This window comes from Rhodnius prolixus, unplaced genomic scaffold (assembly GCF_049639745.1).
Source record: "Rhodnius prolixus isolate KJV_2025 unplaced genomic scaffold, Rpr scaffold_6, whole genome shotgun sequence".
Taxonomy (NCBI): Eukaryota; Metazoa; Arthropoda; class Insecta; order Hemiptera; family Reduviidae; genus Rhodnius; species Rhodnius prolixus.
In genome coordinates, this window is record NW_027411634.1 from 26,632,922 (window position 1) to 26,647,194 (window position 14,273).

General features: G+C 31.1%; 1 protein-coding gene across 6 annotated transcripts in view; it reads left to right on the top strand.

The window, feature by feature from the left end:
• LOC141461142 (uncharacterized) overlaps positions 1-14,273 on the top strand; it is a 127,745-nt gene that overhangs the window by 111,441 nt on the left and 2,031 nt on the right. For 4 of the 6 annotated variants that reach the window (XM_074141876.1, XM_074141880.1, XM_074141878.1 and 1 more), the window contains 11 exons: positions 5,056-5,125; positions 6,810-6,928; positions 7,046-7,076; positions 9,373-9,513; positions 9,607-9,717; positions 10,913-11,031; positions 11,980-12,031; positions 12,122-12,190; positions 12,447-12,532; positions 13,914-14,027; positions 14,153-14,266. In XM_074141876.1, coding sequence (XP_073997977.1) covers positions 5,056-5,125; positions 6,810-6,928; positions 7,046-7,076; positions 9,373-9,513; positions 9,607-9,717; positions 10,913-11,031; positions 11,980-12,031; positions 12,122-12,190; positions 12,447-12,532; positions 13,914-14,027; positions 14,153-14,266 — 1,026 coding nt within the window. Of the gene's footprint in view, positions 1-5,055; positions 5,126-6,809; positions 6,929-7,045; positions 7,077-9,372; positions 9,514-9,606; positions 9,718-10,912; positions 11,032-11,979; positions 12,032-12,121; positions 12,191-12,279; positions 12,314-12,446; positions 12,533-13,913; positions 14,028-14,152; positions 14,267-14,273 lie in introns of those variants that run through there. The other 2 variants (XR_012462618.1, XR_012462617.1) reach the window with 2 other exon arrangements.

Below are 14,273 nucleotides of genomic sequence, written 5' to 3' on the forward strand. Positions count from 1 at the left end.
TCTTCAAAGCTGCGTCTAATTGTGCAAAAAAAAGCTGGTCCAAAATATTCTTTTGGTAGTTCTAGAAAATTGAATGACTACAGTAACTAGTAGTAAGAATTTTAAACACAGAAAATGAAAGTCTATCTCACATTGTTCCTTTATTAGACTAAACAACCTCTGCGACACCCAAGAGTTTTTGGTCTTGGCGGATGTAACTTACTTCTTTTCAGTTCTTGTAACTGAAAAAGGCAACATTTAAGTATGATTACTGAACTGGAAATAAGCTTCTTCCAGAGCTTGTCACCGAAATGTTTAGAAACCGCTGAAACGAACAAAAACGTTTTTTTGGTTGACTCACTTGTCCGGTTGAATTTCATTGTCGTATTAAACAGTCACTTTCTAGTTTTATTTTGGTTCCCACTTCAGATTATTAGAATGAATTTACCCATGGATTGGTTTAGAGCGGAATAAGTGATTTCTTTAACTCTTTAGATGATCGACAGTGTTAATTGCCGATAACAAACGGTTGCCGGGAGGTTACCTTTTCTTTCGGCTACTATAACTTTTTTCGAATGGATTCGGAGATCAGGACGCGCATGACTAGAAGGCAGCTGGACTGTAATCCAGTTTACTGTAAACAAACTAATTGGTAATTTCATTAAAGAGTAATGATGCTACTTAGAGACTTCTGAGACATAGGAATTGTTGATTTTAGGGGGGCCCTCTTGTGAAGACTCCTGTGTTTTAGGGTTCTTTTTTCATTCTTCTCCTGCGTTAATGAGCTCTGAGAGTCTTTAGTGGCAAAAAATTTACCCTATTCTATTTTGTCTTGTTTTTACAGCCTTTTTTACTGCTGGCTCACATGCTCGGATGACCGCGATGATAGTATGCCTTCAAATAATATATATATATTTGTCTTTAAAATTATTTAGTAATTGCTCCAGTTAGTATTCCATTAATTGCCCAAAAGCTTTCCTGTCTAGCCCAGTAGGTTTCCTAAGATACCTTGCCAACAAAGCGTGAACGCACAAGACCGACAAGACTTACGGACGATCATAAGTCTTATGTCAGACCTCTGCATATCGAGTAAACACTTGCAGCAAATGGGTCTGTCAACGAATGTTCTGTGTAGATTAGAAGAAAAATCTCTTATCTTCAAGCTTTGCTCAGGATTCCTTTACCAATCTCTTTATTCTAATCAGAGTGGTGTGCCCAACTTGCGGTGGCAAAGGCTGTTTTTTTTTTGTGTGTGTGTGTGTTTTACCCAACTATACGGCCAAAAGCGTTGTGTAACAGTTATTCATTTTGGAATAGTTCAAAATTCCAACCCTGCGGAATCTAATCTAATTTTGCGTCCAACTTTTAGATTAGAGAACTGCATTCAGAACGCCCATTACAGTTGCAGTTGTAGAAGTGTAATATTATCTTAGAGCTGGAATTTCCTAGCTTAAAATTACATTTATTACAGCAAATTACTGGTTAAGAATTGCTTTTTCTTATATTTTCGAAAAGGGGTTGGAAATTGATACTTCTGTGCGCGCCTGTAACCTTTTATAACCTTTAAACCATTATTATCATAAAGGATGTGAGCGCCGGTAAGTGGTTTAATGTTATTTGTAGTCAGGATGATAATCTAAGGTAATTGTGATAGGTGTAATTTACTTATTCCCATACACTGCTATTATCACCAATATTATTGTTATTATTAAAATTACTCTCAACTGCATTTTAATATGCAACAGTGTATATTACTGGTACCAGTATTTCTTTCTTCTATAATATGGAGAGTATATCGGTCGTTGAACGCAACCATTAAAGGAGCAAAGTAAATTTCTTTTTTGTTTATTTTTTTTTTAATCATGTTTATTAAAATTCCAATCTGAAGGACGACTAGAATTACTTGTATATAAAGTTTTATGAGTCGTATATATCAAAAAATTAAAAAGCGTATCAATTTAATTATAAACAAAGAAGTAGATAACTGGTGTTTTGACGATAACAAATTGGAACACGCATTAGTTTTTCTGTTGCCACTATTCACTTAGTTAAGTGCACTTAGATTTTTAAACATTTTTATTGCAAGCTTTGCAATCACTTTCATGCAATAGACGCTAATAGAATATCTTGAAAAATGAGAAGTTACAAAGTTGTGTTTTCATTTAGTTCCTATTATCAAAGTGATGCCAAGATTTTTTGAGAAATCTAACGATCTGAAAAACAGTTTTATGGAGGAGATTTTTTTGGTTTATTGCGATTTTTCTTAAAACTAACATAAAATGTTTATCCATAAATAGTTTATCCAAGAAATTTTTTTTTTTTATGAGGAAAGATGCTCATGAAACTACGGATTTTAAGCACGTATCTTAAAATAATCATATAGTATCAAGTACATAGTATCAAGTGACGTTAGAAGTATTGCTAGAATTCCAAAGATTAAAAACAATTTGTGAAGTGTAACTGCCATTTTATGGAATAGTTACTCGATTTTATTTTTTGAAAATTAATGGAAACGGTTGGACCACTCCTTTGTAAACTTTTTACAATGGCTGTGCATTGTTAACCTATCATTTTGGAAGAAGGATTTTTGGGGAGTTCTGAAAAATGAACTTGTTAATTAAATGAAGTTCTTGCAATATTATACTTTTCACTAACTTTAGAGAAAATAATTTTTTAGAGAAAAATTATTTTCAAATTTTGTTCCTTAGCAGAGGGAAACCAAGAAACCATTTAATTAATGCGTAAAATAAGCTATCCCTAAAAATAGTTTGCTAGTAAAATATTTCAAAGAAAATTTGCAGGGGTTCGCCAGTGCAGTGGGTATATGAGACGAAAACAACATAGTGAAAGCGTGAAAATCCAAAATCTACCTGGGAAATGGAAGATAAAATCAAGACATTAATCCAGCACTACGAAATCAAAATCATTTTCAAAAAAAAGTTGTTCACTTACACAAGAATACTTAAATCTTTTAAGGCACATATTGAGGAATGGATTAGATTAGATGATACTGCACAGGATTCATTTTTACACAGGATCGAGTCCATCTTGATGCTGAAATTCTATAGCTGAAGGAGCTTGATGGATAGAATTGTCTGTATTTGGGAACAGTGTCTGGATGTCATGATAAATTGAGAAGCCCAGAACTCCATACAGTTCGGGTGTTGCCAGAAAAGAACTCCAGAGATTATTATTTAAAGTTGAAAGAAAAAAAAAATTACCATCTCAGTAACCAGTGAGTTTTCAAGGTTGCCACTAATAGAGCTCTGCCAGGAAATTATTGTTACATGTTCGCAATCTAAGACAAATATTATTCCTCAGTTTTTTATTATTTATTTTTTTTACATAATATAATTGAAATCAAAGTCAGTTATCAAAGAAACCCTAGAAGTTTATAGTTATTGATATTTAAACGTCAGAGAGAATTAGAGAATTGCATAAATATTAAAATATTATCATATTTACAAAATAGCAGAAAAGGATAAAATTAAATGCTAAATAAGTTGCATAAGAATTAATATATCATTATAATATTACAATATTTATTATTTATTTATTATTACAATAGTTTTTTTTATAAATTATAAGGATGTTTCACTTCAGTCGTTACTGAGTTTATCACTCCCAACTTTCGACATAAATGATTTATCACTTATATTGTTCCATCATTAATATGTCACAATAGTTCATTTAGAATTTTGAATAATGTAAAATTAAAATTAAGGGTAATAAAAATGATAATAATCGGAGAAAATAAAAAATATAAAACCTCTGTGACCCGAACTTGGAAATTTTACATTTTACCTACAATTCTTTATTTTTAAGAAAAATCATTTTTGCATCATCCACTCTTGCTCTAGTACTTTACGAAATTCGTATTCACACACTACTATTGATGGAATAAATACAAAAAGTAAATAACAAGAAGGTGTCAAGTGTTTTGTTGCATTTATTTTTATTCTAAGATACTCATCAATGGAATAATAGCTATATTTTTAACTATTTCTTTAATTCTATCTTATATCTTTTATATTTTTAAAGTATGAAAAGGTATTATTTGTAATAATGTAATAGTTGACCTTGTTTCTAAAATAAAGAGTATTGGTATAATTACTTCTTTCTTTTTATTTTAAATTATTTTTTATATTATTACGTTAAAGGCATTTATGTTATTTATTTTCTTTATGTTTTACTAAATGTGTGAGATGTAGATATTTGTGGGCAATTCTCATAGTTGTTTATTCATGTATGTTACTATTATCAAATGCCTTGAACTGATAATTAATTTTACTATCAAATTAGCTTATTAATTTTTATTTAAATTATAAATGGTTACACAGTGATTATGGGCTATCATTATGTCGTTAACATTTCACATAATGATTATATTTAAATAATGTTTTGTATTGATTTTTTTTAATGAATTTTTTGATACTAAGATCATTTTTTAATAAATGTTTTTTGGCCATATCTCTAGTCATAATAATGATTCTGATCGAAAGCAATTAATTCGATTATTATAGCAGTTGCCTACAGATAGTAGTACTAACGCTCTTATCATTGCTAACTAAAGGAATTAGCTCTCGCTCGTACAGTTCAGATTTTATAATTATCTAAAAAGTTATTAGAAATCGCCGTTATCTACTAAGTATTTATCACGTAAAATATATTAAGTGAAATTAAGTTACTTTTAAAAATGTGTAAGCAGCATTCACTGTTCACTTCAAAGGAGGTTAAAGTGCATTTAGTTTACAGTGCAGTTAACACAATATTCTTTTGTCACAGAATAATGCCACAATCTGCTTCAAAGAGCATTAAATATTTAATGCACCAGAGCGTAGTAAACAACATCATGGATGAATGACTAGCTTACAATCTTAAGTTAAATTTACCATTAAACCGTAGATAATGCATTATTTATAGTACAATAATTATGTGATGATACTTTATTTCCACAGTTGGAAGATGGAAGACTGAGTGATGACATTGCTAACTCTTCTTTTTCTTTCTTTACTGTAACCTGTTTTCTTGAAGATTTTAAATATTTATTTAGTTTTCTTTATTTTATTGTTTCAGTGAATCTCTGTGTGAACAACCCAAAGAACCAGAAAAAGAGGTAAAAATTGAGACGAATTTAAAGGATGCTGTAAGTCAAATTTGTTTCTTGATTCGATTATAGAAATTAGTTTTTATTTTTTTGGGTTTTGATCGAAAAAGAAAATTCTTCTTCGGCGCTCCTCTACTGTGGATATAACCACATGAGTTATTAGCACAACTATAATTCTTCTAATAAATTGTTAATGTTCAATGTTCTTATGATTTACTGCAAGTTTGGCCCTCTACTGTTCAAACTTCTTGTTCATTCTTACTCATTCAGTAATTATCTTCTACTTTTTAACACTCTGATGCAGCTATAGCCTTGTCGAGGTCTTGCAAATCTTTCTCCAATTGTTCTTCCTTGAGTTAACTCTCTTCTCCAATCTATGTTTTCCTTTTTTTTTTAGTTCTCTTAGGCCTCCACTTTCCATGTAACTCTTATACCTTGTCTTATTATGCCTTTCTTCTGGGTCATGTAAAGACAAATGGTGGGAATTTCCTTGGCAAAGGGCTGGAAAAAATTAACTACTTGTGGCTTAATTATTTTTTTTATTTTTTTTTTACTCCAAAGTAAGTTTTTTTTTTTAAAAAAAATGTGCATTTATGTTTTAAAAAAATTGGCTGAAAAATGAAACATCACAGAAAGCTTAATATTTCGTTTGTAAAATCTTATCAAACGTAGACATTATGTCGTAAGTTTTTCTTTAATCTTCCGTTACTTTAATTGCATTTGAATGCAAAATGTATGGGAATACTTTTCACTGTTATCTTTTCCTTTTTATTAGTTAAATTATTTAAATATCTTTCTATTTCTTGTAGAAGAGATTCGTTAAAACTTTATTTTACATACTAAAGATTTTTTTTTTTAACTCGTAATTTCTGAAAAGAGTAGAAAATAATCAACATTTTCCTAGGAATTCAGTTGTTTGAGGAACGTGTTATTTTCAGCTGAACTTGTTTTTTAAGTAGATTCCTTATTAGTGAATCTCATTAACTAGAACTGAATATATAAGTCAAATTCCAAATTTTTGAAAATATCAGGTCCTCAAAGTGCCACTTTAAACTCGTAGATTATTTTTCTGGTTTTAGCTACTTGTTACCACACACGTTCCTTAAAGCTGTTTTTAGTGCTTTCTGAAATTTGGCTTTCGGATACCTCTTTCTTCAACACTTTGTGCGACTCTGCCTTCCTCTCCCTATTTCTTTCCTCCATTCAAAAGCGGAGCTAGATAAATGTATCTGACTGGTCACTAACGTGTCTTTTCTAAAAAGTTTTTTGATGTATGTATTCATGATTTTGTCTCTTCTGATTTTTCCGTCCATTTTCCTCATCTTTAGGTACCTTGTAGCCATTTTTAATAAATTACAAAATATCTCTTCCTATTTTCCCCGTTCAATGTGCCTTACTGCAGGATTGTCCCCCAATAAACACGCCATTATCCTCTTATCTGAGGATAATATACGCATTCCAAAATGCATGATCAAGTTAAAATTATAATTAATTAGATTATAGTTGAATAAGAAAATAAATAGCTTCTATAAATATTATTTTGGGTTAAATTATTACCTTATTTATGAACAATGTTTTGATTATTCCGTTTTACCCAATTTCTTTATATTTAGGTAAATTGAATTATATTGGATGATCTAATCTGGCGTACATGTATCAATAATAGGTTCACTCATACGATTCAATTTTGATTAATAATAAAAATGTCTCTGTTTATTTTCAGAGTGATGTTAAATTAATAAAAAGTGAAATCATGGAGCAAAATCAAAATGTATTCCCAAGTCTTAGTGATACCGCATTACGCCAGTTGGGCTTATGGCTTCAGTCAACATCTGAAGAAAGGTAAACTTCTCTTTGACACTTTTATTACTAAATTTGTTTTACTAAATTGTAGTTTTACTAAATACATATATCTACGTAATAATAGATTTTATTGAAATAATAATTTTATGTTTACAGAGAACCAAGAATTGCGGAAGATGATGTTGAGGTATTATTTTTTGTTATAAACTTTATTTTTATGTTTTACAAAGTGTTATTGTGTTTTTTTCAAAGCGTAAGTATGTCAGTTGAAAAATATTACGTTTACCATTCTAATTATCCACTGTTTCGGAGATGATTGCTTGTTTCGAAATTAATGAAGCAAATAGAGAGGTCCGATTTTTCTCAAGCTACTCAGGCCTGGTTCAAGAAATTCAGAGAGAGTGTTATATAATCCCAGCTTCGTCCAGGTCGTTCTTTTTATTTAGTTACTGAACTACAGTTTTCGTCACGTTGTTGACCCAAATCCTTTAACTATTATCAGAAATGTTTTAGGTGAAATAGATGGTGTTCCAGACAGCAATAATATGTCACCGGCAATCAGCCGGTTATTCCCAGTTACTGGTAAAAGCATTTATTGAGATTCAAGTAAGCCAAACATTTAACTCGACGTGATCTGAGTTATTTTCGTTGCATCAAATTTGCTACTAAAGAAGTGGCTTTTATTGCGATAATGATTACGTGGTAAAAAACATATGTGCAAGAGATGTAAACAAATTGTTTGAACTTGTTGCTTTCAGTGGGAGTTACTGGATCGAAAGGGCAATATTTATGGGTTCTCGGTACTTCACAGAGAATAATGGTATATATTTCCTCAATAGCTGAGTAACAAGCTATTTTTGTCCACATGTCGTGCTTCTTATTATTCATCCTCATTACTTCAGATCTTTTATTCATCGACATTTCGTTAAGATAGTGTAGATAATTAGGAGGAAGAAACAATAATGCCAATTCCAGTCATAATCAACCCTTATACAACTGTCCTACCGGACAGTTTTAATTTGTTTATTTTTGCCATGCTTTCGACTTAAGGACTAGATCATCTTTTGGACTTATTGATAGTATAATATGTTTACATTGTTATTGTAAAGTTGCTGCATTTTCTACACGAACTGCATATTGACTGTGTGATCGGTTTTATTACACAGGAATCATTTTATCATCGGTTTCATACAAAGAACAGGAATCTTGGATATAACGTACAAATTAAATAAATTCAAGGCCAAAACCAGGAATCGAACCCTGTACCAACAATATATCTCAGCTTTGCGGTTCTAGCCTCTAACCTCTCGGCTTTTGTGGCGCCTAAATTTGATTCTAATTTGTAAATTTTTATTTGAATGAAAAATGATTTAATAGGTTACTCACACTGAAATGATCTCATGCAATTGTAATCTTGTCATTTAAATTGTTTTAATGAAACAACTAGCCAACATTAATTTAACCAATTTAGAGACAATATCATCATTCAGTTTTAACTCCAGACAAGACAGATTTTCGCTGCTCTTATAAATTAAACTCTTTTCTGTGAATTTCGTTGTAATTACAAATTAAGAATACTATTTATCAATATTCTTTGTTTAATTTTTGACACAAGTTATAAGTATAATGTAGTTTTGACTGAAAAGTGTCTAAGAAATTTGAAAGTTTAAAATTTCAGGCCAATTTTTCAGTCTAGCTCTCTAATGGGGTCAATAAAGGATAGTTGTTTTTAAGCAGGAGGAAAATCAGTTTATTTTATTATTTTTTTAACATGTATTCCTGCTGGTTGATCGTTGCTAGATGTCTTGCTACCATCAGATTTGATTAATTTTAGTAGAATTAAACAGCAATAACGTTAATTGTACTGAAATAAAATCAACTTCTATGCTATTTCAAATTTTTCATATTTTCAACTGTGATATCTCTTCTATTTCATAATTTTAATAATTCGTTGCCAACAAAAAGTTAAATTTAACATTAAGGCCTAATAATTGTGACATTTACACAGCTTTTGGGTTGTTAAACCTTGAGTTTACTAGCATAGAATTAAATTATATGCATACGTTATGAGATATTGAGGAAAATGGTCGACTTATTAGTTATTGAACAGTTATATTCTTGTTCATGGATCACTAAAAAAGAAGAAAATAAATAAATAGATTTGAAGTAATTAGTATTAGTACCTCAAGTTACTTCTAAAAACATATTTGACCCATTTTAATGTTAATTAATTAATTAATATTTATTCATTACTAAATATAATTCAACTAACTCAGACGAATGAACAATGTGAACTTGCTCTCCTTTTTGATCCGCTTTCCCACATAAATGGAGGTTAGTTCTGCATTTCCATAACTAAATTTAGTGAAAGGAATACAAAAAAAAATGTTGCTAGTTGAAAAAAAAAAATTCATTAGAATTTTATCAAATCCAATTAAATATTTAAATATTATTTGTTGTTTAAATTAAATAACTCTTTTCAGCATAAATATACATCCTTGGTGCTTGCCTTTAAGACTGACAAACTTACATTAACTAGAAGATTAGAATTACAAAATAAATTGAGGGACCAGGCTGAAATTAATATGACTCATGAAATTGAAACTTTGAGATCATCAATTCAGGTATTATTAAATAAAGAATAACTTTTAAAAATAATTTATTAGATTGAATTAACTCTAATCAGATTATAATAATTTATTGTTGTTTTTTTTCAGCTTCTAAGTACTTTATGTAATGATTCCGAAAAATCAGAACTATATGACAAAATACGTCAGCAAATAGAGAATGTTTATAAATCAACACTTCGCGTTTCCAGTACTGCTGAGGTAACCAAAAGTTTAATTAAGTAGGAGTTTTTTTTTTATTATAATTATTTATAATCAATTGTCTAATTAGATCAGATAGAAACTGGCCTGCTCTCAGATCCAATATAATATGCGGAGTTTTCCAAGCCTTTTATACTCCCTGTCTTTTCTGTTCAACGCTACTACTGAATATGTGGTGCAACATTATTTAGTCAAATGTTTTCCGTACCATTGGACCAATAGAAATCGCAAGGATTGTATGAAGCTTTTAACAGATGTACTTAACTTGATTATAAACAAAACATAAAATTACTAATATTTCATATGTACAATATATAATTAGGCCATAATACGAGCAAGAGACGTGTTGGAATTACTGCCTCTTCTGATTCAGATAATGCTGTTATTTTGTTAATGTAAATTAATATTTATAAAATAAAACTGATAAAAATATGTAGGGGTCGAGAAATTTGATTATAAACAAGACGTCAGTAAAGAAAATTTGGAAAAGCTAATTTAAGCAATCCCATTTTCCAAAGACGTTCATTAACCTAAAGCATTCCTCCTCCGCATTTGTCCTACCCTGTCAAATTGCTACATCCTCTTAGAACTTTTTTTCTTTTTTTACTTAAAGGCCTCGAGATGAAGTTTCTAATCAGCATTTGTAGTTTTTGAAAGAAAAAGTGGATAGCCACATTTCGTAATGAGCCTGATGACGAATACTAGAATAATCACTGATGGGTAACATATCTTTTTCCTAACAAAAATCTCAAATGCAGTTTTAACCTTTATAAACTGTTATATCAAAGGGTGTTTTTAGATTTTGTTTCTGCGACATGACTAAAATTCTTGTAAAATAGTCGTTAATTCTTTGGTCTTAGTGAAAGATAATATTTATTTATATTTTATCGCTAATGCCATTTAAAGCTATCCTTGAAGTATGTTTTCGACTAGTAAGATCTTAAACTTCTCTCTAAAATCAAGCATCTAGTCGGCAGTTGTTGTGAAGTCCAAGTTTTCGTACTTTTTGTGGTCTACAATTGCTTCTTAGCGATCTTAAGTATCAACAACCTTTGTTGCACAGCCCATGAAAAGTCCATGTCATTAATCATTTAAATGAATCAATTATCTTGAAATATCTCGTAAAATAAATTGCTAATGTGTTAGATTATACATAAATAATGAGCTAATAACAATAAATGTATTTTTTCTTTAGTTATTTGGTGCTGTACAACAAGAGAACAGATTGTCTAAAGCAGTGGATATCATTCTAAGACATGTGGAGAATTTGAAACAAGCGTACGAAAAAGAAAGGACAGAACACGAAGAGACTAGGTATGTCAATTCGATTGGATTAGCAGTAAGTGAGATGGCATATATACAGGGTGTTCATTTTAAAACGGCTCAAAGGGATTTCATGTTTAAACGGTTGATCTGAGCCAAAAATTGTAGGGTGGAAAATTTGCTGACCGTTACCTCTAGTTTCAGAATATGTGACTTCATTTTAGATTCTTGATTGCACACGCGGCAGACCCGCGTACAAAATTAAGGGTTTGCAGATGAACCCCATTTTCGATTTGACCTTTCTCTTATAATATATCCACAACAGATCCATTGGGTCGCGGCGGTGTAGGCTTTTAAGGCCGCCCTACTGGAATCTATAATATCGCTGGGAAAAATAATTATTGAAAACCTTTGCTTAAAAAAGTGCTGTACTTAAGGTACCCCAAAAATAGCATGCAAAATTTTAATTATAATTGTACTGGAGTTGTACCCTGAGTAGCTTATAGGAGACTATCATAGATTCTAGACCTTAGATTTGACGGGCCTTAAATAGTAATCATTATAATAACAATAAGGGAAGGGATTAGCTATGCAGTTAGCGTACTGGACTCCTACGCGGAGGTCCCGGGTTCGAATCCAGCTGCTGACCGTTAGATTTTCTCTTCCTAAGAGCTTCTTACAGCTCACTGTCCGGTGATGGACAGTGTTGTCTGTAACGAGAGAACACTGTCCGGAGGCCAGCAGTGCACTGAAAAAAACTCCGGGCGCCAATAACCTTAGATGTTGACGCGCCTTAAATCATTAAAAAAAAAATGCCTCCCCAAAAAAAAAAGAAAACAAAACAAAACTATTTGATCATTGCCCTCTTGTGCAAACTATTTATAAAGGATTTAAGTTATATATTTTAAAACAACAGGATAAAACAATTTTATAAGTGACTTAAGTATTTATTGGAAGTTCATTCACAAATACTATTAAAATTATTTTATTTTTATTTAGAAAACTATTGAAGGAAAATAAGATTCCAGCTATTGCCGCTCTAAAATCTGCTGTAAGTTGGAAAATAATATTTTATTTCTATTTAAAGTTTTATCATAATTAATAATGATTTTATGTTTTTATCAATGATTTCACACTACAGAACGGAAAGAGGCGAGCCAGTATTGCAACTGTACACCAGGGACAGAATAATGAATCTTCTGCTTCGTCGGTAATTATAATTTTATTACAACAATGTGTAGAAAATTAATAAGTTAATTAAAAATCTAATAGAATTTCGATTTATTTTGTACTTAAAAGCAGCTTCATGATAAAAGGAAGTCGGTTATATAAGGTAATATTTAGTTATGGAATACTAATACTTAGCGGAGGAATCTAGGGCTTAAATATATTTTTACCTTCAACAAATATAATTATGTAAATTCCATGCCAGTTTCTAACTATATAAGTTATATTTTCATTTAAAGGAGAGAAGAGGAAGTTCGTCAAGGAGGGGATCGGGATTAAAAAAATCGCCATTAACAAAAAACGATTCCTACAATGATATGATAAAGTAAGTAAGTTTCTGTAAATTATATTCTAGTTTAGTTATTTGTGGTGCCTTTTGTCTTTCATAACTGGTAGTAATGGGATCGTAGTTTCTCTTTAGCATACACTGGGAAGTGGAATTCTTTGCTATTAAACATTTTTAAGGATTAGTTTTTCCACCAATTTTAAATTAGTGGATAACATGCTTTGAAATTTGTTGTGCCAACTTTAAAAAAAAAGTCTGATATCAGTATTGAGCAAAAAAGAAAAAAAAAAATCATTCAGGAAACGGATTATATCATTTGGTACAGGTAGAGTGGTAACCTTGAAAGGAACCTTGAAACCTTGAGACTTTGAGGCCAAATTCAGAATGTTACCCTTAGATTTTCTCTAACAAGGAGCCTTTACACTCACTGTCTGTTGATGAACAGTTTTATTTGTAGCGAGGGATCATTCTCAGCAGGTCGGCAGTGCACTTAAAAAGTTCTGGGTGCCAACGACAATGTTGGTGCGCCTTAAATTAAGTGTTAATGTCAATGTTTTTAATTTGGCCAAACTCATGAGCGTCTTACCTACTAAATTCTTTCTATATCTCCATTCTTATCTTTCTGGACGAGTTTTAGTGTGGTTTGTGGTAAAACCTGCTCTACTTCTTTCCCAATTCGTACGGGTGTTCTCCAGGAGTGTGTCTTTGAGCCGGGATATACATCGCTGATATCCTTACCAATCTTCACTGATGACACGGCAATCTTCTTCCCTCACAGAGACCCGGAGCTTGCCTAACGCTCCCCTTCAATTCAATATAGAATATAGAACAAACGACTTTATCTTCACAATGATACTCAAACCTACCTGGGTATACGAAATTGAAATCTCTGCCAAAATTTCCAATATCTACAGAATATAATCTTTTCAATTGAAAACGCTCCTTCGAATCGCTAATACTTCTTACTTTGTTTCTAATTCTACCTTGCACCGAGATCTCCTTGTTCCCTGTTTCTGAAGCTGCAACATCCTGCTACGCTAAGTTCTCAATGGCTCAATTTCTCCACATCCTATCCCTCTAACTTACTGCATTACCAGGGAATCCTCCAAGAGTTGAAGCGAAAGGTGGCCACGTGATCTTAATGAAGTAAGTGCCAGTACATAGCAGTGAAATGCTTTTTTTTTGGCAGTTTTAGCATTAGGCGAATACTCCACACATGTTACTTAGGAATTCGTACATATTTATCATATATCAGATTCACTTGTTGCAGATATGTACCGCAGTTGTGAAAATAAAGTTTAAAAACGTGATTTCTCTATTTTGGGAAAATGTTACATATTTATAAATTTTTAAAATCACATATAAGGTACAGGTTATTAGAAAATGTACTAATATAAGATTTTATTTTTATTTAATTTAGCTGCCCTGATGGTGATTCCCTTAATAAAATTTCTGAACAAATGCCAGATGGATTATTACATTTAGATAACCTTAGTAACGAAAATATGGATAGTTGTACTTCCCATCCGAACAGGTAAATAAATAAATGTGTACACACACAAAAATAGAGGATGAAAACAAAAAATATTAAAGACATAATATGGAAATAGAACAAAACAGAAATAATTTGTTAATCTCACTTTAAAATTTTTTTTCTAGCTCTGATATTGACACCGAATCTGAAGATGAACTGTCCTTGAAAAAAAATAGAATTATTAGAGAAGAAGCAGAAATTAAGAGAAAATTGCCGCAGAGATATAAATTTAGAAAAAGGTTTTAA